The sequence below is a fragment of the Plasmodium yoelii genome, assembly GCF_900002385.2.
Source record: "Plasmodium yoelii strain 17X genome assembly, chromosome: 2".
Lineage (NCBI taxonomy): Eukaryota > Apicomplexa > Aconoidasida > Haemosporida > Plasmodiidae > Plasmodium > Plasmodium yoelii.
Window position 1 is genome coordinate 310556 of NC_036174.2, and position 23799 is coordinate 334354.

General features: G+C 22.4%; 7 protein-coding genes across 7 annotated transcripts; 3 read left to right on the forward strand and 4 right to left on the reverse strand.

The window, feature by feature from the left end:
- Positions 1-1064: 1064 nt before the first annotated feature.
- Positions 1065-3219, forward strand: PY17X_0206500 (mitochondrial carrier protein, putative; the record flags this gene model as incomplete). The annotated part of the gene is made up of 9 exons (XM_022957941.1): positions 1065-1107; positions 1298-1550; positions 1656-1810; positions 1916-1983; positions 2160-2243; positions 2345-2416; positions 2608-2732; positions 2922-2976; positions 3064-3219. The coding sequence occupies 9 exons, from the start codon at positions 1065-1067 to the stop codon at positions 3217-3219; spliced, it is 1011 nt and encodes a 336-aa protein (XP_022811349.1).
- Positions 3220-3985: 766 nt separating this feature from the next.
- Positions 3986-9688, reverse strand: PY17X_0206600 (uncharacterized protein; the record flags this gene model as incomplete). Its single annotated transcript, XM_720751.2, has 1 exon — positions 3986-9688. One exon carries the CDS (start codon positions 9686-9688, stop codon positions 3986-3988), a length of 5703 nt encoding a protein of 1900 aa, XP_725844.2.
- Positions 9689-12685: 2997 nt separating this feature from the next.
- On the reverse strand, positions 12686-14743 carry PY17X_0206700 (conserved protein, unknown function; the record flags this gene model as incomplete). Its single annotated transcript, XM_022957943.2, has 1 exon — positions 12686-14743. One exon carries the CDS (start codon positions 14741-14743, stop codon positions 12686-12688), a length of 2058 nt encoding a protein of 685 aa, XP_022811350.2.
- A 1130-nt stretch (positions 14744-15873) lies between these two features.
- PY17X_0206800 (proteasome subunit beta type-3, putative) lies at positions 15874-16965 on the forward strand (the record flags this gene model as incomplete). Its single annotated transcript, XM_022957944.1, has 4 exons — positions 15874-15876; positions 16019-16528; positions 16652-16746; positions 16917-16965. The coding sequence occupies 4 exons, from the start codon at positions 15874-15876 to the stop codon at positions 16963-16965; spliced, it is 657 nt and encodes a 218-aa protein (XP_022811351.1).
- Positions 16966-17656: 691 nt separating this feature from the next.
- PY17X_0206900 (conserved Plasmodium protein, unknown function) lies at positions 17657-18415 on the forward strand (the record flags this gene model as incomplete). Its single annotated transcript, XM_022957945.1, has 1 exon — positions 17657-18415. The coding sequence occupies one exon, from the start codon at positions 17657-17659 to the stop codon at positions 18413-18415; it is 759 nt and encodes a 252-aa protein (XP_022811352.1).
- Positions 18416-18476: 61 nt separating this feature from the next.
- PY17X_0207000 (uncharacterized protein) lies at positions 18477-21590 on the reverse strand (the record flags this gene model as incomplete). Its single annotated transcript, XM_721680.2, has 1 exon — positions 18477-21590. One exon carries the CDS (start codon positions 21588-21590, stop codon positions 18477-18479), a length of 3114 nt encoding a protein of 1037 aa, XP_726773.2.
- A 739-nt stretch (positions 21591-22329) lies between these two features.
- On the reverse strand, positions 22330-23616 carry PY17X_0207100 (dolichyl-diphosphooligosaccharide--protein glycosyltransferase subunit OST3/OST6, putative; the record flags this gene model as incomplete). The annotated part of the gene is made up of 1 exon (XM_022957946.1): positions 22330-23616. The coding sequence occupies one exon, from the start codon at positions 23614-23616 to the stop codon at positions 22330-22332; it is 1287 nt and encodes a 428-aa protein (XP_022811353.1).
- Between the last annotated feature and the right edge of the window lie 183 nt (positions 23617-23799).

Consider the following 23799-nt stretch of genomic DNA (forward strand, 5'->3'; position numbering starts at 1 on the left):
TTATTTAAAACAAGATAATTGTGATTATATTATTTTTTTAACATAATTAAAATTCAAATAAAAAATTAATCTAAAAATTTTTTTTTTTTTTTTAAATATTGTATTTTTGTTTTTTTGTTATTTATGTAATACCATTTAAAAAAGCGGTTTCAAAACGAACTATGTATTTTTTATTTTGTTGCATTTATTTTTTATAAAAATGTTATATATATATATGTATATATTATATATGTATGAATTAAACAATCAGCTAAGTTTTCTATGCGAATATATTTTTAAAGCTTGCCCCCACCCGAAATATGTATATGTATATGTATATATATATATGTTTAAAAATAAAAAAAAAAAAAAGAAAAAAAAGCAATTGCTAGAATAAATGTAGCTGTAATGCTATATAAATAACCAATATAAAATAAATTATATAAAAAGTGAAAGCTATATGTATAGTATGTATATATAGTAACGTCTATATTTATTTTAAAATAATATAATACAGTATTATTATGTATGTAGTATGCAATATATTAGCGTCCATTAGTTATTAAGATCGCCGATTATTATTTTGTTCACTATCAAACTATAAAAAAAAATAACAATATATTATTATTATATATGCATCGTTATTTATATGATAGTTATTATATATGTTTGAAATAAAGAGGCCATTATTTTATTCTTATTTATTTGCCAAAAAAATAAAATAATCGCATGTATTATTTTATATGTTAGTCGAATAAGCCCATATCGCTTTTATGCCTCAAAATTTTTTTAAATAAAAAATATATCATTATTTGTATAAAATAAAAAGGGAAAAAATGGCAAAATAGAAAAATAACAAAATAGAAAAATGGCAAATTTTGTACTTTTTCAATTTTTTTCAAATATGTATATGTATATTTAAAGCATTATATGTATATATATATATGTATATATATATATGTATGTATGTATGTATGCATGTTTAAAGCATTTTGATTAGCCTAAAATATGAATGAACATGAAATAAAGAAATGTATTATTAAACTTGCATTTTTTTGAACTATATTTAAAATTAAATAAAAGTAATGGCGAAAAAACAACAGGATGTCATTGAAAAAAATGAATTAGGTACGATTTTATATATGGGGATAAAAATGGAATGACAAACATGTACATATTTCATAATAATATATGCATATGCATATGTATGTATCTACATGTATATGCATACTAAGTTTGGTGCTTTTATAGAATGTCTTTTTTCTCTTGTATAAACAATATTTCAAGTTATTTTACATATTATTTTAACCAATTTTAGATGATAATAATAATATGCTTCAAACATTATACGGATCTATATTCGCTTCAACAATAACTCGAATTGTTTTATATCCATTTGACACAATTAAAGTGAATAAACAAGTTTCTATAAATAAAAACAATTTAAATAGTGGGTCTAATATTTATCATCACTCTTCATGCTCTAAAAATTTATTACCAACAAAGCAAAGTCCCTTTCTCTTTTCTTTTATATCACAATTTGGATTTAAAGGATTATACACTGGATTTATGTATAAAAAAAAAATAAAATAAAAAAAATAATGAATAAATGAACAAATGAATGGGCGTAAAAATGTGCAAATTTTTATTTTTTTCAATTTGTCGTTCTTTCATAGCTTCTCATCACTCACTACTATCCCAGCAACGAGTTTTTATTTCTGTTGCTACGAATATTTAAAGAGTTTAAAATTTAACAAAAAAATAAATGAAGAAAAAAAAAATAATTGGGAAAATTCTAGAATTTCAAATTTTATAAATTATTGTTTTTTAGGTATTTTAATATATGTCTATTTCTAAATTTTTATTTTTATGATCAAAATTTACACTAATAATACCACTCTATATATGTACATATTTTTATTTACAATTTTTTTAGCAATTTGTTCAGAGGCAATATCTTGTACTATATTCGTTCCAATAGACACTATAAAAGAAAGATTGCAAGTATGAAAAAAAAGAAAAAAAGAAAAAAAGAAAAAAATATAGAAATATAGCAGTAGCCAAATGAATCGAAATAATGCTATCCCCCATTTCTTCTTAACCCGATTAATGTATTATTTTATTTTATTTTATTTTATTTTGCTGATTTCTATTTTTTTTTATCTTATATTTATATTAAGGCACAAAAATATTTGGGGTTAAAGGAATATACAAACTCATATCATTTAATAAAAAATTTGATTCATAAAGAAGGGATTCCAAGAGTAATAATAATTTATGTACATTGTATATTTATATTTTATTTTCAAAAAAAATATATTACTATAAATAATATTATTTTTAATTTTATAATAAAACCATACAGTTGTATAGAGGATACACATCGACATGTTTAACATATGGTCTTTTCTGTGGATCCTTTTTTTTCTTACAAAATGTAAAATAAAAAAATAATTTCAAATTATATTAAAAATATAAATATTATTATGATCGTGGCTAACCCCAATTGATATATTCTATGATAACATATCTGCAAAATTGTAAAGAGACAATCATTTAACTTATATTTTTTTAACTTTTATTTTTTTAACTTACATTTTTCCACTCATAAATTTAATAACCTATTAGACTGGAAATGATTTAATGCAAACATTGAAAATCGAGGCATCTGATTTTAACAAGTTTAGTCTAAATTTGGTTTCCTCTTTCATATCTGGAATAATTACTTCCCCCTTGGAAATAGTCAGAATAAGGTAATCTTATTTAATTCGAAACATACCAGTATATTCACATGTATATATATATATGCATACATGTATGAGCTTGTGCTATTTTTTACATTACCTTTAATTTTTAAATTTGCTTATAAATATACATTTTCAACTCAATGTCATACATATTAAATATTCTCAATTATTTTTACCAACTTTATATTTTTATAGATTACAACTGCAAGAAAAAGACAAAACATTCTTTTACTACAAAAATTCTTTTGATGTAAGAAAAAAAAAAAAAAAAAAAAAAAAAAAATATTTATTTCATGAAAATAAGTTTATATATTTTCACCATTTTTGATATTTAAAGGGAATAAAAAACTTATGGAAAGAAGGGCAAGGAGGATTTTTTAATTTGTTCAAAGGGAATTTATATCGATGTTTTTTAGTTTGCTTAAGTATGAGTATGAATGTGACACTTATTGATATGTACAAAAACTTTGTATCAAACAAAAATAAAACTTAATAAAATCAAATGTACTTTTGTAATGTTTTTAATTTGTGTATTAAAAATATAAAATAATAATCTACAACAACATTTTTACATTATGATATTATAACCCCCTACAATTATACCATTTGTTTTATTACTTTTACTAGTTAATTTTACCAGTTAATTTTATCAGTTAATTTTATCAGTTAATTTTATCAGTTAATTTTACCAGTTAATTTTGTGGGCTATCTTCCCATTTTTTTTTTTTTTTTTTATCTCTTCGCAGTATTTTAACTGCAAACTTTTAGCGTTACTTTATTTATTATTAAGTTATTTCGTGGTATTTTTTCCGTTCTTTTTTTTTATTTATACAAAAATAAACACTATAAAACGCACGTTAAATCGCACTAAAATAAACGAAAAAACACACAAACAAAAATGTAAAATAATTCATATAAATATGTTACATATGGGTTACATTCAAAAAATACACACAAAATTATATAAACACTATGATTGTACCCATTTCCACACACACACACACATACATACATACGTACATACACAATTACTCACAGTTCTCTCAATCTTATGCATGTTAATGCAAATGTAGGAAAAATTCCATAAATGACCTGAATTTGTCATAATTTTTTTTGGCTTTTTTAAACAAAAGTTAGCTAGATAGCCAACGTAATAATATCGTTATGCAACTAATTATTTGCACACATATATCCTATTTTTCTCTATTGTTATATAAATCTTTCTATTTAAGCATGATCGTATTATTATTTCCTAAAAATTAATCGATTTGTTTTTGCATTTTATTTTCTAAGTTATTTTGAAAATTTAATATATTCATAAGATTGTGTTCTGTATTTTCCTTTCGAATATTTCGAGGCAAAAAATTAAATTGGCTATTAATTTCTTCCAAATATTTTAAGTTTATATCATTTCTCATATTTTTGTTCTGCATATTATATAAGTGATTTTCATTGTTTAACTGTTTTTTAAAATTGTTATTATCTCTTGGTTCATTATCATATTCGCTATGTGAATTACATGCTTGTAAATTAGTATTGTCTCCTTTTTGGTTTACATTATATGAGCTTTTGCTATTTCGGTTTATGTTAATTAATGACAATAAATTAGAGTCACATCCAATTCCTTCATTTTTATTATTCACATTGTTATTATGGTCATCATTATACAAATTCAGTTTTTTGAAAAAAGTTTCTGCATTTAGCATTATATTATTAGTAGCATTATTGGTGCTATAATCCGACAAAATATTATCATTATTATTATTGTTAACTTTTAAATTAGGAAAATTATTATTATTAAGCATTAATAATTTATTAACAGCTTTTATATCAGATTCTTCAATGTGATTCATATTTCTTTCTTTATTCATAGAATTGTAATTGTTTAATTCTTTTGCTAATTTGCTATTTATATCAGCTGGATAATTAGTATTACTATTTTTTGCATTCATCATATTTACATTGTTATTACCATTTAGTATTGAGGAATTAATCGCAGCATTATTGCCTATCATACCATTTCCTTTCATAATAGTATTATTTGCACTATTAATAAAATTTACCAAATCTATATTATTACCTCCATTATTATTCATATTTGATATAAATTTCTTCTTATTCATGATACTACTATTTTTCAAATTATTATAATTCAGAACCATGTTCTCATTTAAGTGATTATTATTTTCATCATTCATGTTATCATTCGAATTTTTTTTAGATTTTGAATTTCCAATACAACCCCCAATACTGTTATTCATATTATCACTAATAATTGTATCCATAATATTTGATGAATCTTTTTTTTTTTGAGATTTCATTTGTGAATTTCCCAAATTATTATTATTACTCATTTCACTTAAGCTTATGTTATTATTACCAATCATGTTGGTACTTCCTCTGCTGGTATTCATTATCCCGATACTTGATTTGATCGAACTATTTAAACCCCCATTCCCAATAGGGTGATTATTATTATTACTAATTTTATTTCCATGTCCTTGATCGTAAAATAACTGATTTATATGAATATTATTTTTATTATTTATAGTCCCATTTTTATTCAAAACATTGTTATTACTATTATTTACATCATTTATATGAAAATCTTGATGTTGAGAAGGATTTAATACATTCTTTTGATTGTTATTTATTAAATCTTTGGTTGATAATTGGGAAGCAATTTTATTTTTTGAGAATGCCATGTCCCAATAACTTTTAAAATCTTCATACAACATATTTTCATCCATTTTTATATCCATATCATTTAAGTTTACATTATTTATATTCATGTTATTCAAATTCATATAATCCATAGTTTCTAAATTGCCTATACTCCTCAAACTGTTTAAATCTTTTGTTCTCTTCATTCCCATATCACCATTCGAATTATTTATATCTGTTAACATCATATCAAGTCGTTCATAACATTTTAATATTTTATTATACAACTCCGTTGGAATATATTTACACATTGCTTGATTCAATATTAACTCTTCTAATAATAAACATGTATTTAATACATCAGCTCGATAAGTATCAAGCATGCTTTTTAGACTAACAAATCGCTGATGCTCTTCTTTGTTAATCATAACAACTTGCCCACCATTACTATTATTATTATTATTATTATCATCATCTTCTAATTTACCAAACTTTTGATTAAAATGAGATATGCCACTCTCATTTGGCAACATCCCACTACTGTTATTTCTTTTATTTTCCAAATATAAAGACAAATTATCATTTAAATTTTTAGGTAATGTACCTAATAAATTATTTAATTCCATTTCACTATTATTTAACATATCAATACTCAACTTTCCATCTATATCATTTTTATGTATATTATATTTTTTATTATTTACATGATTCATAATTAAACTACTATTGTTTCTACTATCATGACTATGACTTGGACTATTACTTTTATTTCTTTGGTTTTCATTACCTAATTTACCAGAATTCATCATTTCAATTTTATTCATTTTGTTTCCACTATTTGTGACATTATTACCACTCTTACTGTTTACCCCCTTCATATTACCTTCCCTTATGTTGTGGGTCGAGATAGATGAATTATCCATACCGCTTCCACTCTTTAAATGGGAAAGTAAAGATGCATTATTGTTAGAAATATCTAATGTGTCGCTATTTTCGCTATTTCGCATGTTCATCGAAGATTGGTGATCTATATATTTATTATCCTTATTTATACTCTCTCTAAGATCTATATTTGAATTTAAAGAAGTATTATTCGCACTGGATGCGTTAATACCACTTTCGTCACCTAATACTGTTGTTGGATTATTTCGTTTTTCTTTTCCTGAACTTTTGGTATTTTTTTTACCCCCATTAAAAGCATTTACCAGTAAATTATAAATACTAAGCTTATTCCCCTTCATATTTGATGCATTATCCCTATTTTCTAAACTATTATTATTTATGTTATTTGCAGTTTCGTCGCTATTGTTATTACTACCAACTTTCCCATCTCCATGTGTATCACCTTTTAACATGACATTGTTGATGTCAAAATCTCTCTTTTCTATATGATCTAAGTTGCTCATAATTTGGAAATTGCCATTTTTATATTCATCCAGAGCATACATATTTTTCAAGTTGGGGTCATTCATTTTGTCGCTAACATTTCCATGGGGGAAATTATTTTTATTACGATTGTTATTGTTATTGCTATTATTGTTATTATTGCTATTATTATTATTTGCGTCTTTGCCAGTTCGTGGCATATTAGCCATTCCAGAATTTCCATTTCCTTTTGGAAATGATTTATCTGGGTTTATGTCAAACATATCATAATTATTTCCTAACCCATCAAAGGCATTATTATTTTCAGCTGAAAATAATTGTTCATCGTGTTTGTCCCCATTTTTATTTCCACCCTTTGTAGTGCCTTTTGTGCTTTTGTTATTTTTTGTCTTTTCATCTTTTTCCACTTCTTTTTCCTTTGAATTTTGCAAATATTTTGCATATTTTTCTCGTATAAATTGCTGGAAAAAGGCCTTGTTAAAATCAAATTTAAGATTCTTATCAGCAGATTTTTCATTTATTAACAAATCAACTATATAACTATGATCATCTTGAATATATTTATTTATTTGATTAACAGTTATACAAAGGGGTAATATAAGATTTATGTTTTGACCATATAAATATTCAAAAAATGAATAGATATTCGAAGAAGATGTTAAATATAACACTTCTGTAAAAATCGTTTTTTTACTTTTTTTAACATCCGCTTTATTTATCTCTTTTTTACTATTTTTTATAATTATTTCTTTATTACTTATTTTATAAATATATGTAGACCATAATATGGAAAATTGAATCATTTGAAGTGTTTCGTGAGATATATCATAATGTTCATTTGCTAATCGAATTTGATCATCTGTTAAAAATGACGAATTTAAAAATAAATTTTTTTTATCTTTAAAATCTTTTGGAACGCTTAAAAATTCTAACACACCTATTTCTGATAACTTATCCCATATATTTAATTTTAAATTTATCATTTTTTGTCTAATTATTTCACTTTTTTCACATATTAACTTTAGCTCATTAGCAACATAACTACACATTAGGCAAATAAAATTATCATTTGCCTTACCATTATTAATGTTAGTATTTATGCTGCCATTAAATCCCGAACTTTCATTTTCAAACTCTTTAGTACTATTACCCTTCTTCTTATTGTTGTTATTATTATTATTATTATTGCACCCTTTCAATAATTTATTATTATACAAATATAGTAACCCTGGAAAGCTAAACGGCAAAAACGATTTATCTTTCCATAGTTCTTTCATTTCTAACACGGCGCTACAATCAAGAATAATATATAGTGGTAAATTACTGACATTTTGCGTTAAATCTCCTCGATTTTTTCCGTTATTATATAAACCCGATTCAATATTACCCAATGTTTTTGTTAAATTCGGGGCCGAATTATTATCGTTTGGCTTATTTGTAGCACCATTTTTGTTGTTATTATTATGACTGCTAACATTATTAACACCAACTTTGTTGTTATCTATCCTGTTTTTTTCAACTGGCTTTGAAATTACATCACTTATATCATTTATATCACTTTTGTTATCATCACTAATTTCTGTATTGCTTTTTCCTTTTTTTTTCTTTTTTTTCCGCTTTTTATTTTTTATTTTATTATTCACAGTTTCATCACTTTTATCATTTTCCACATCTTTATTATTATTTTCGGTTTTTCCATAAAAAACCTCATTATTATTACGTAACACTTTTTTATTATCATCTTTGACATTTTTATTTTTTAAAAATTTATTATGACTATTTAATTTTTTATAACTTTTATTATTAACACCTTCTTCGGTATCCTCCTCTTCGTCATCATCATCATCATCATCATCGTCATCATCATCATCATCTTCATCATCATCATCATCGTCATCATCCTCACCATCTTCATATTCCTCATACTCCACATCTTCCTCATCGTCTTCTTGTATATTATGATTTCTTCCTCGTTTGCTAATCTTATTAGAATTCACTAAACAATTAATACCATCTTTAGTATTGTGATTTATATTATTATCATTATGATTTATGTTCATATTCATAAATGTGTCTGTGTCCAATCGTTTTCCTTCACAATGTAAATCATCTATTTTATCATTATCAACAGATTCAGATAGTGGATATTCTTTTTTGTCATCTTTTACTATTTTTCCATTTATTATATTTTCTTTTTGATGTATAAACATATATACGTGCATTATTGGAGGATTCCATGTTGTTGAATTTAAACATTTGTATGGGCAACATCTTTTATCACTTTTTAAAGCGGAGCAAATAATTAAATTACTTTTATATCCTCGTTTTTTTTTTGCAAAATCTTCAACATCTTTTAATATTTCCTTAGGATTCCGTATACAATTATATTCTAATCGTATCCATACAGGAATCTGTTGAGCATGTTTATAAGAAGTTTGGAATTTATCATATCTTGGATATACATAATTAATATCTTTTTTCGCTTGAACAAAACTTAATAACAATTCTTTACAAGCGTTATCTTGAATAAAGTTATGAGATAAATGTAACTCTTCCATAGGAATTTTTTGAGAATATACGATTTGTTTTATTAAAGATGCTCCTTCATCTTTTATATTATTTTTATATAATTTTAATATATTTATACCAATATGTTCAATATAAGTTAATATATATTTTATTAATATTTTTAAACCTGCACATGTTATATGATTTTCACTCAAATCTAAATTTAAACAATAATAATTTGGATATAATGCTTTTATATTTTTTTTTAAAATTTTTACTAATTCTAATATATGATTATCGTGTAGCGATTTATTATTTAATGATATATCTAAATGTCGATACAATCTTTTACCTTTGCTATTTTTAAAGGTAAGTTTTTTGTTTTCTCGAATATACGACTCCATCATTTCGCCTACACATATGCATGCGCATATATATAAGCCTCGTGCTCTATTATTCCTCGCTTTGCCCCTTAATACTGATTATGCTATACTGTTTCAAGCTATATTTATTATTTATCGTATCTTTTATGTTATTAATTTTTTTATAAACGATAGCGTATCGCATAAGTAAAACAATTATTTATATTATTCACAGTAATATAATTCAAACACATAAGCATAATATATTTATGCATATACCTAGGGTCTTATGAGTCTTTTATTATTTCTTCTGATATCTTCTCTATTATTTAGTATGTATATTTTTTATTCAAAAACGTTATTTCGTTCCTATATGTAAATGTTTTTTTAATATTTTTTTTTTTATTATGTTTGAAATATAATCGATATATGCATAATATATAACGTAAATATGTAATATATTTTTTTTTTTTTTCTTCGCTTCTTCTTCTCGTTTCAAAAAATCCCCTGAAAGATTGTATTTATTTTTAATAACAATAATAGCATGATTGTTATATATAATATATTTAGTTACACATATTTTTTATTTTTTATTTTTTTATAATGTATTTATCTTTCATATATAATACATGACAAATTTTACTTTGAATAAGAAAATAAAAAAAATGATAAAAATAAAAAAAAAGCAAAAGCAAAAGCAAAAGCAATAAGAGTAAATTTATATATCTTAAAAAAATATATATAATAAATAATTAAATTGAAAAAATTAACTAATTTTCTTATTATACAAATAAGAAGGTATATAAATATGCGCTTACGTAAATATATATAAAGTAAGGCATACGTGTATGTATTAATATTATACGCATATACGTTCGCATACATATATAGGGATATCTATATGTACGTTCATACGCTTAATATGTATAAATATGTATAAATATATATAATATATATAATACATATAATACATATAATACATAAGAATGTATAAGCTTTAGTTAATAGATAAAAGTTGATAAAACGAATTAATTATTAAAAAAGTATATAGTATAAATTTATAGAAATTATAAAAAGCATTCTTTTATTAACAATAAAACATGAAATCAGAATGACGTTTAAATATTCTATAATCCATAAAAATATTTACATATATAATTTTATTTCTACGAAAAGCTTCATGCTTTTAAAAGTAGCAAAAATCATCGTTTAAAAATGCATATATTACATGAATGTATTAACATATGTTACATGGATATATAAGTCATAAAAAAAATATGTATTATAAGCACAACATGTAAATTCATAATACATATACCAATTTACAAATTATACGCATAAATGTGATATATATATATACAAACATATTTATATATCCAATAAGGTACATAAATATATATCATATAATATGACATATCTTATGTACATCGCTTTTATTTTTAAAATCAATATTAAAATCGTATTTTGTTGTTTTTATTATATATTATATTCTTTTTTGTAAAATATTTTGAAGAAAAATATATATAATAATGATATTTTTGTTTTATTCCACTTTGAAATATGCTTGTTTTTTTTTTTTTTTTTTTTTTTTTTTTTCAATATAATAAAATTAACAATAAATTTTCCTTTTGTTTTTTACAAATATAAATACACGTAAAAAATTGTAAAAATATTTGAAAATTACATTTTTTTTTATTTTATATATAAATATGTATATATACTTGGGATTTATGTAATATAAGCATTTCGCTAAAAATATATAAAATCAAATTACATATATATGAATATATAAAGTTACGTCATAATTATACATATCTTCATAAAACGTGCAATTATTTCGCATAAGGTTACACTCGTATTATAACATAATTTGATTTCATTCAAATGTGCGTGTTTTATAATATTTATAAAATGAATAAACGTATGTATTTAATTTTTTTTTTTTTCATCCCTCTTATCGCAAACATTATGGGTGTATGCTTTTTATCAGATTTGTAATATCAAATACTATTTACAAAAAATGGAATTATATAATTAAAAAAAAAAAAAAATTACATGAGCATGTAATGTATTGTGCATTTTGTACACAGATTATTATGAACATAAAAAAAAAAAAAAAAAAAAAAAAATAAGAAAATATGTATTATAGCTAGATTGTTATATACAAATATATTAACATACATAAGTATTTGAAAAAGTTTAGGTGGATGTATCCAAAAAGTCTTTTCAAAAATTATTTCCCTTAATTTATAGAATGGGAATAAAAATAAATTAACCAAATAATAATAAAGTAGTAATATAGTAAGCTAATCATAGTAATAATAATAATAGGGCTTATTTAGTCAAAGTTATTAATTCCCTTTGTTAAGCATGCTCTCATTTTTATATTGTTTTTTTTTTTTTTTTTTATTTCTTATCATGCATTTTGGCTAACTTTTATTATATTGAAATACAATTTCTTTGATTGCATCAAAGTAACTGTCACTTGGTACTTAAATAAGCACGTGACCAAAACAAAAAAAGTACAAATTTCATACTATATGATAATTGCTTTGTATATATTTGCATTTCGAAAAATATGGATTGTATTTACGGATTGTATTTACGGATTAATTTACGGATTAATTTACGGATTGATTTATGGATTGATTTACGGATTGATTTACTGATTTTATTTTAGCATGGGCTTATGCTTATTCCATTTACAAATTAAAATTTTTTAAGCGGCATAATGCTATCATTTTATGAATAAGAGAATAAAAAAAAAAAAATTTATGTCCTTATAAAGGTAAAAATAGTAGAGAACAAATGTACAAAGGGGTGTTCTTATAAAAAAATTTTAGAATAAAACAAAAATAAATCGTATTTTTCGAGAATACGAGAATATCTTAAGATTGATTTGTTAAAAGAAACGCAAAAAAAAAAAAAAAAAATAATAAGTATATATAATGCATATTGTGCCTATCCATGTAGGCAAAATGGTAAACATGTATTAGGCCATTTTTCTCAGACAAATTCCTTTTCTTTTTTAGAACATAACTAGTTTATCAAATGAAGAATACCTTTCCATTCTTCTGGCAACATATCTAATACATGTAGATACTTTCCTTGACCTTTTTTCTTTAAAAGCAAAACAATTTTTGTCATTTCATCTTTTCCTAAATCTTTTTTATTATCATTAATGAAATCGATACACTTTTTTAATATATCATTTTTATTTAAAAGTTGTAACTCATTAGTTCCAGTTATATTTTTATCGCCAAGATCTTGATTTGCATTTACTTGTGATCGGTGATCATTACTATAATTTTTTTTTTTTATGTCCTGTTCATAATTTTTTCCATCAGGGGAATCATAAAATGGTAATAAGTCAAGATAAACTACTGAATAAAAATAACATAAAAATTCGTTAATAGTCATATTTGGTATATTATTAATTAGATTGTTAGCTATTTTGTGTAATATTTCTTTTTCGGATGAAATAGAATGACATAATCTTGAAAGACCTTTGGCATTAAAATTAAAAATATTTTGTTTAATTATCGGTTTTAATTTATCTATATGTTTATTTAAAATTTTAAATTTAAATAAACACCAAACTAATAATGCTAAATATTTATGATGAATATTATTTATATAATGATAATTATTTATGTCTTTTTCAATTAATTGAATAAATTCATCATCATATATACATAATTTTGATAAACTATATAAATTTGTTATTTTATGCAAAGTAGTTAAATTATCATATTTTTTTATCATTTCTTTTATAATTATAAAATACATAACATTTTCTTTAAAAAAATATGCATTATTTTGTGTTAATGTATGAGTATAAGACTCATTAAATAATGTAGATGTTTGTTCATCTTTATTTTGAGGTTCTATTGATTCTGAATTATTTTTAGCTAACTCTTTTGGGATATAATATTTCGAATAATCATTTTTAAATGAATAATTTGATATAACTGTTAACATATCAGTTAGTTCAATGGCTGATAACAAATGTAATTGACTATCGATTCGATCAATTATTTGATTCATAAATTGAATAATAAAAATTTTATGTGATATATTTTTTTGATTTAAAGGTAATTCTTTTCTATATTTTGAGTGTCTTATATATTTTAATAAATTTGTTAAAACTATTTTTGTATTAGTTGTAGAATTTTCTTGAGCATACAAATCAATTAATATTTTTGTAAAAATTCTGGAAATACCAATATAATTATATAAATTAAATTTATCTGATATTTTATTAATATAATTTATAATTAATCTATATATATATATATTATTAATTTTATTTAATATATATAGTGGTTCTAATACTAGTACTATATTATTTACACTAAAACAATCTAAACGATATTTTAAATATTCTAATAATTGATCTACTATTTCTTTTTTTTTATCAAAATAGTATAAATAAGAATAGATGTGAAAAATATTTACAATTTGATCAGGGGTATAAGTTTTTATATGATAAATTATTTGTGATTCAACATGGGGTAAAAATACTTTATGAATAAATTCTTTTGTTATTTGTTTTTTTAAAATTATGTATTTTTCGTCTTTATTTGGAGTCAAGTTAGTGTTATCATCTTTTACCTTATTCATATCGTTTACCTTATCCATATCTTTTACCTTATTTTGGCCATTATTTTGGCCATTATACTTACTCACTAAATTTTGAGGAAAACGATCTTCTTTCTTTTGTGCCTTTTCTCCCCCCTCTTGATTTTTATTCGCCTCTTTTATCAAATTTTGATATCTTTCAATAATCTGCTTACTATTGGAATCTATATCACTATATGTATGTGTATCTGAAAAGGGTTTTATATTTTGCTTAACCATAGGATTCGCATTATCATTACCATTATTATTACCACTATTATTACCATTATTATTACCACTATTATTACCATTATTATTACCACTATTATTACCATTATTATTACCACTATTATTACCATTATTATTACCACTATTATTATGTACCTTTTGTGTGCTTGAATATTTACTAAATTCCCTCTTTAGCACATTTTGTTTCCATTTAACTATACGTATACAACGCCAAGAAAACTTTTCCATGTTTTGCAAACTTATTAAATATTTAATCTGATTTGGTGTGATACATTTATTTAATATATCATATTATATCGTGTATAATAAATACAAAGAAATATATAAATTATTCTTTATTTCAATATAATATGTTATATATACGGGGATATATACTCATTTTCCAAACATTAGCCATTATTTATTTGATAGCATATTGAGCAGATAACCCAACAACATAGTAAAAACTAAAAAATAATAAAACTAAAAAACTAAAAAACAAATTGTTTATAAAGATAATGAGGGCGTGGCAATATGCGTACAAACATATGCATATACATACATACATGTGTAACCTACAAACCCAATTTTGTTTAAACTCGAAATAAGAGAGAAAAAAATTAAAATAAAAAACAATGAAAAAATGTATAAAAATGTATAAAAATGTAACTATGCAACGAAAAATTAATTTGGATGAAACATTTTTTTAATTTTTTTTAATTTTTTTGATTTTTTTAATTTTTTTGATTTTTTTGATTTTTTTGATTTTTTTAATTTTTTTAAGGCGTTATGATTTGTATATGTAGTATGTATAACGTGCTATAAATAAATATAGGGATATTTATAAAAGGGGGGAAAAATAAAATATTTAAGATGTATATCATTTATATATATGTATATATATGTATGTATAGCAATATATTTATAATTTTTTGCATATTCTTTTACCACTTGGGTAAATCATATTAAATATAATTTTCACAAAAAAACAAAATAAGTTTATGTGTAAATTAAGTTATATAATATAAATTATTAAGATATTTATATTTTCTAATTTATTTCATCTCACTATTATTTATCCAGTTCTTTTATTTATTATTTTATTTTTTTTCATTCCGTGTGTTACAAGAGAAAAATTATAAGAATGTTTTTTTTATTTATAATTTTTTTATAGTAAATAAATAAAGCAATGAAAATCATTATATCAAGTTAAAAAAAAAAAGAAAAATATAGAAAAATATAGAAAAATAAGGAAAGATCATATTTTATCTAATAATATATTACAAATATATCTTTCAATATATAATACCATATACAAATCTACGTTTCCTATTTTTGATTAAGTTGTTATTGTTATTTTTTTTCCACACAATATAAAAATGGTAAGAATTTGTAAGCTATATTATACCCTAATTTTGTTTACTGTCCTATTGTAGCAAATGCATATATTTTGAATAATTCACATGCATATATTAATTTGTTTTCGCTATGTTTCTCTATTTTTCGCTACTTTTTTAAATACAGGGATCTATATTTAATTATAATGGGGGATGTGTTTTAGGAATGTCAGGATCTCAATGTGTTGCAATTGCATGTGATCTCCGGCTCGGATCAAATAGTTTTACAACAGTTAGTACCAATTTTACAAAAATTTTTAAAATAAATGATCATATATATGTAGGATTATCAGGTTTAGCTACAGATATACAATCATTATATGAATTATTAAGATATAGAGTTAATTTATATCAAATACGGCAAGAAACAGATATGAATATAGATTGTTTTTCTAATATGCTATCAAATATATTATATTCAAATAGATTTTCACCATATTTTGTAAATCCAATTGTGGTTGGTTTTAAAGTAAATACACATATAGATGAGAATGGAAATAAAATAAATGTATATGAACCTTATTTAAATGCTTATGATTTAATCGGTGCTAAATGTGAAACTAACGATTTCGTTGTTAATGGTGTATCTAATGAGCAACTATATGGAATGTGTGAATCTATGTATATAAAAGATCAGGTAATTTATCTAGCTTTGTTTTGCACACTCCATTGACGTGCTCACATTGACGTGCTTACATTGACGTGCTTACATTGACGTGCTTACATTGACGTGCTCACATTGACATTTTACCATTTTTAGGACGAAAACGGACTATTTGAAACGGTTTCGCAATGTTTGTTAAGTGCACTAGATCGAGACTGTTTATCTGGATGGGGTGCTGAGGTTTATGTATTGTAAGTTAATTACGAAATTTAAATGTTTATCGTATTTTTATTTTTTACAAAAGTATGCACACCCATTTATATGTTATGCCATTTTTATGCCATTTTTATGCTATTTTTATGCCATTTTTTATGCTATTTTTATGCCATTTTTTATGCCATTTTTATGCCATTTTTTGCAGAACACCGGATAAAATAATAAAAAAAAAACTTAAAGCAAGAATGGACTAAATTTCAAATCTTTTATCAAAAATATATATAAATCTTTTTTTGTAATTGAACTTTTATTTTTTCATATACATAAAACATGGAAACATATATGATATGCTTGCAAAATATAACTACTTACATATTATTTTGTGGATAAAATGTGAAACAAACTAACTTGCCCTATACACAACCATTATAACTTCATATTTTTAAAATATGCCAATTATATTTATGGGTCCCTAAACCTTTGACGCGAAAAAAAAAAGAAAAAAAGAAAAAAAAAGAAAAAAAAAAAAAAAAAAAATGGAGAAAAAAAAGGAGAAAAAAAACAATTCGCTAACTTGACTTAAAATTTAATGCTTCTCATAATTCACTAACTTGACTTAAAATTTAATGCTTCTCATAATTCACTAACTTGACTTAAAATTTAATTCTTCTCATAGTTTATTAAAAAAATGCACATTTTTAAGTTAGTTTCTTTTTGCTTTTATTTTTTTTAATCGAATAAGTCGCGGACTCAAAGTGTATAATTTGTTTTCATTTTACAGCATATGCATAAAAGCGCATATGTAGGGTTTTTCGAGATGAAAAAATAAATATAATTTTTTTACTCCTCTATTTTTTTACTCTATTTTTTACTCTATTTTTTCCTCTATTTTTTACTCTATTTTTACTTTTCTATTTTTTTACTTTTCCATTCCCCTACCTTGCTATGCGCATTTTTTTTGCTTTCCATATTTTTTTGTTTTTTTTTTTCACAAAAAATATAGCTTGTATAGTAAATACCAAAGTAGCAAAAGGAAAACGATTTTTTATTAACAATGGTTGGTGTAAAAAAGTAAAATATTTTTATTTAAATTCAAATAAAGTTAGAAGCAATGAAGAAAAGAGTACCATTTTGGGTGGGGAATTGAGAAATATTATTATTCCCCATTTTAGAAGAAACATATATAATGAGCCTAAAAATGTTGTTTATAAACAAATATATGAAAAAACTTATCCATTTAAAAAATATTGTATTGGAGATGAATATTATGGAAGAGTGTTAAGTGTAAATTGCCAAAAAATAAAACTTGATATTTTATGTGATAGAAAAGCTTGTTTAAATACATCAGAATATTTCAGTTCAATAAAATTATGTAAATATATAGATTCAATAATAAATATACATGATATAATAAAAATAAAAATAAAATTTATACAAAAAATTTATCAGAAAATATTTGTACAAATAAGAAAATATTCAATATCAGAAATATTATCATCTTTTCAAAATGATCAAAATTTAATAAATTCAAAAATTTTTTACATTGGTCATAATTATGCTTTAGTATATATTGCTCCTAAAATACATGCAAAGTTAATTATTCATAAACAAAATAAATACAAACTTGGAGATATAATTCCAGTCAAAATACATTTTTTTAATTCAGAAAAAAATGAGTTATATGTATTAGACCCATACGACTAGCTAGCTAACTAACTGACCAACTGACCAACTAACCAACCAACCAACTAGCTAATCTCTGTCTTTATTTATTCATTTCTGAAATTGTAGAATTTATAGATTTTCCAACTGTTTCTATATAATCATTAGTAATATGATCCACAGGAATATCTTTTAACTTATTCATTATTGTTTTAATTTTTTCATCAGATATTTTTTCTGCCATAATTTCTAATGAATTATAATTTGAATTAACATTTCCATCAGAACCAAATGATGGGTTTGTATTTATTATTACATTTTGTATTGTATCCATTATTATTTTTTGATTTAAAATTAATAAATCATTTTTAATATCACAATAATCGAACAATATATCAAATACTTTATTATATTCATTAATATATTCCATATTCATATTTTCTTTATCTTCTGCATCTATTTTATCATTATTATTATTACTACCATTTGTATATGTTTCATTATCTTGTAAATCTTTTAATTTTGTTTTTTTTTTATAAAAAGATAAGAATTCAGATGGATTTGTTATTTTATCAATAAATTCACAACCAAATAATTGAGTATTTATTATATTTATTTCATTATATTCTATCTTTATTTTTATAAGAGGTTTATTATAAACATTTTTTTTAATTTTTAGCAAATTAAATGTATCATATTCTTCTGAAAAAAAAGCTAAATGAATAAAACTAGTACTATAAAAATCATCATTTTGTAATTTTGCAAAAAAATCATTTACACATTTATCAGTGATACTAAGAATAATATTTTCTTCTTCTAAATTGATAGTTCCTGAATTTATTTTATCATTTTTTTCTTTTTCAAATAAAGATGGAAAAAATATTTTTTTAAAAAGATAATAATTTTTAATTTTATTTAAAAGTTGTTTTCGAATTTTGTCTAATATTAAATTTGTTTGATCATGTAAAAATTGTTTAAGAACATATTCATCGTTAAAATTCAAATCATAATTTGCTAATTTTATTTCTTTTAATTCAAATGGTCTAACTGTTTCTAAATTTATTTTTAAAAATCGAAATCTTTCATTTTTAACTTCTAATAAACCTATATATTTATCACCATATTCATTAATACATAAAGAAGTACGAACTGATGACCCTAATTGTAAATTATAAAAAGTGTGAAATAAGCTTTCTTCTAATTGTGGTTTTGAATTATGTTCATGTCCCCAAATAACCAAATCTATAAAACTAGGAATAAAAGATTCTTTAATATAATTTTTAGAATTATTAGAATTTGTATTCCTCATGTATCTATTTTGATGTAAAAGTAAAATATTTATTCGATTTTTATAATCTTCTGGTATTATAAATTTTATATTTTTATTTTCAAAATAATTATATAATCTTTCATCTTTTATCCAACCAATTGCATATATAGATATATGTGTTCCTTTTTTATTAAGTAGTATTGGTTTTATTATTAATTTTTCCATATTATTTTTACCTATATAATTTATTAAATTTGAAATATTTAAAATGTCTAATGGGCATATATAATCATAACTATATGGGTAATCATGATTTCCATGTATTGTATAAAATGGAATTGATTTTTCAAATTTTTCATTTACTGGATGTATTTTCATTTCTTTATTATATTCTTCTTTATATGATTTATTTGTTATTTCATTATCTGTTTTATATTGTATATTTTTTTTAATTTCATCATAATTTTCATCTAAATTTGATTGGAATCTTTCTGTTTCTCTCATTTCTTTTATTTCATTTTTTTGACATCTTTGAGATTTTTCTTTTTCCTCACACTCAAAAAATGTATTAGACACATTTTCATCTCCCTCATAAAAATCATAACGATAATTTGTCACTTCATTAAGAAGAGTACTATATTCAGATGCATGCATCTGCGATTCAGAATATGACGAAATATCTGGCTTTTGCTGAATATTAAGATGGTTCATATTAGGATGGTTCATATTAAGATGGTTCACATTAAGATGGTTCACATTAAGATGGTTCATATTTAAGTTGGCATTTTGATACCTTTCATCATCTTTTGTATTATGCACATGGCAATATTTTCTTATTATAGACATAGTTTTAAAAAGAGTATATTCTGAAACTTTATTTTTGTGAAACAAATCACCACTATTTAAAATCATGTCAACATTTAATTTTTTTGCAATAAATAAAATTTCTTCAAATGTATTAAAAGTATCTTTTTTTTGTATTGGATTATTTTCTTTATATCCTAAATGGTTATCTGTACATAATAATATTTTTAGTGTATCTGCTTTATTTGATCTTAAAATTTTTTTTATATTTTCGATACTCATATGTTTAAGACTGTTACTATTACATTCTACATTTCCATTCCGTTCATCTATTATGTTATATTTTTTTTTATCACAAGACCGATCTTCATCTAGTTTTTCCCAATTTTCGCCATGTTCGCCATGTTCGCCATGTTCGCAATTTTCGCCATTTTCGCCATTTTCGCCATTTTCGCCATTTTCGCCATTTTCGCCATTTTCGCCCACATCGTATGAACGCATTTCATTGCTGCACATGGCTATGCCATTTTTGTTCACCTCTTTATATTTTTGAAATTGGGTAGTGAATTGGTTTTTATTTTTTTCTGATTGATTTTCCAATTGAGATTTACATTTGGTATCACTTTTGTATCGATAATTTGGTTGGAAATAATCCATTATGGTTGTTTTTTGATTTATTTTACCATTCCTAATGTTTTTATTTTGATCATAATTACTACTTTTGTTTCCTTTTTTGATTTTATTATCATCATATTGATATACTTTGTTTTTTTCAAAAAAATGTTCAGAATTTATACTTTTTTGTGTTTTATTTGATGCATAATTAAAATTCACATCTGTTAAAAACCTTTCATTATTTGAGATATTTTTATTTATATTATTTTTATACATTTTTGATTCTTCTTCATTTTCAATTAGTATATTTCGAGTTTTATTAAATTTATGATATAAATTTTTTATTGATACTCTTGTTGTTTCTTCATTATCATTCATATTATTTTCTATATATTTAGTTTTATAATCGTTTGTTGTATTTGCCATTTTATTTCCTCTTATATTTGTCACATTTTTATAAATTTCATTTTTATCTTTATCCAAATCTGGCAAGTAACTATTCATCCCTCCTTTATCTTCATTCTTCATTATATATCACAAACTGGTTCGTAAAATACGCACAAAATGGTTTGTAAAATATACACACAATATATTGTGTCAAGAAGCTTGCTATTTTTGCAGTTGCTCTAGTATATGTATTAGAAAGGGGAGGAAAAATGAGGAAAAACTGAAGAAAAAATGAGGAAAAATGAGAAAAAAATGAGGAAAAAATGAGGAAAAAATGAGGAAAAATGAGGAAAAATGCAGTATAAAGATAACGATTAAAAAAAAAAAAAAAAAAAAAAATAGCGGTTAATATAGAGCTATTTTACAATTTCTTTTCACCAAGCAAATATTATTTTAAGAACAGAAAATGGGAATTAATAAAAACTCGCCATTATCATTATCATTATCATTATAATCGTGTGAATAGTGTTCGTTTCATTTTTCCAGTTTTTCCGATTTTTTTAAAGCATATTTATTTTCAAAACTTATTCTAAAATGGTTAATGAGTTACAAACAAATGGCAAGTTTGTAAAAGTAGCAAATTTGTAAAAATAACAATTTTTGTAAAAGTAGCAAAAATAGCAAATTTGTAAAAATAGCAAATTTGTAAACGTTAGTTTATATTTTATTCCGATGTGTATGCACAAAAACAGTGCGATATAACCCAATCACTCATATATCAATAAGATCAAAATGTAGCACAATCGGAATTGTTATTTTATAATTAAAAAACAAAAGTTTATTAAAAATTAACGAACAGTATATGTGTAGAAGATTGGAATTATTTATTGAAAAATTTAATTGGAGGAAAAAAGACATAAGTAGAAAAATATACCTTATATGTATTAATTTTATGTATTATATTAAAAGATATATAAATAATAAAAATAAGAAAAAAAAAAAAAAAAAATTTAAATGTGTTCATATATTTATCATTCAAATGGTTATTCAAAATAAATAAAGAAAAACTTATTATAAATATAAGAAAAGAAACAAATAAACCTTCATATATATATTGAGAATTAGTTGATCTATAAATATATGTATTTAATAATGAATCTAAAGTTATATCATTGTTATAAAATTTTGATTGATATATTAAGCAGTGGAATAACCCACTTAAACATATAAAATATAAAATATATGAACAAATAAATATTATTATATTATATTTATTTATTATTAAAATAAATAAATATAATAACATAAACACAATTCCTATAATAAAAGATAAATACATTTTAATGCTGAAAAAAATATTATCTTTAGTTACATCTTCTTCTTCTTCTTCTTCTTCTTGACTTTTATTTAAATTAACAGTATATCTATTAATATTATGCATATATATAAATTTTAAAAAATAATTTGTAATATTTTCTATGTTTAATTCTATTTGTATTTTATCATCATTTAAAACATCTTGTTTTTTCCAATGCTTCTTTTTCTCTTCTTTTTTTATATAGTTTTCTAACATATATATATTGTGAATAGGTAAATAATGTTTATGGTTGTATAATGTGTATTCATTCATATATACAAATTCTGGATAGTTTTGTATCATGTGTATATGTTTTAATGGGTTTAAATGTGGTTTATTTAAATTTACATAAAAAAAAAATATAGGTTTTAATAATTTATTTTTCATATATATATTTGTGTTTCCTTTTTTATAATCATTTACATTATATAAAAAAATATTTTCTAAAATAATTTTTTTTGCAATATTATTAAATAGTTCTAATAATATATATGTTTTTCTATCAAACATAGAAAGATTATTTTTTATTTCAACATCAATTAAAAATAATACACAATCATACTCTTCATCTTTATTTAAAACATAATCTACATAATCGCTTAAACTTAATTCATGTATATAATGGAATGGTATTTCATTTTGTGTTTTATCTTTTTCATATTCTTCATTTATATCAAGTTTTATTTTTTTATTAATTAACTTTTTTAGTTTTTCAAATTTACTAATATCATTTAAACAATATGTTACTGACTTGAAAAACACAATCACAAAGTAGAAAAAAAAATACAATCTTGAGTACGCTGCTTTCATTTTCTATCCTCTTCTATCTTCTATCTTCTATCTTCTATCTTCTTCTTCTTCTTAAAAGTGTGTGGTATAATATAGATACATTTCTTCACACATCATATTTTCATAATTCATGGGAAATTTTCATTGTTCACAAAAACATCAAATATAAACTCTTCTTAATTGGTATAACTCCGACTAGCCTTT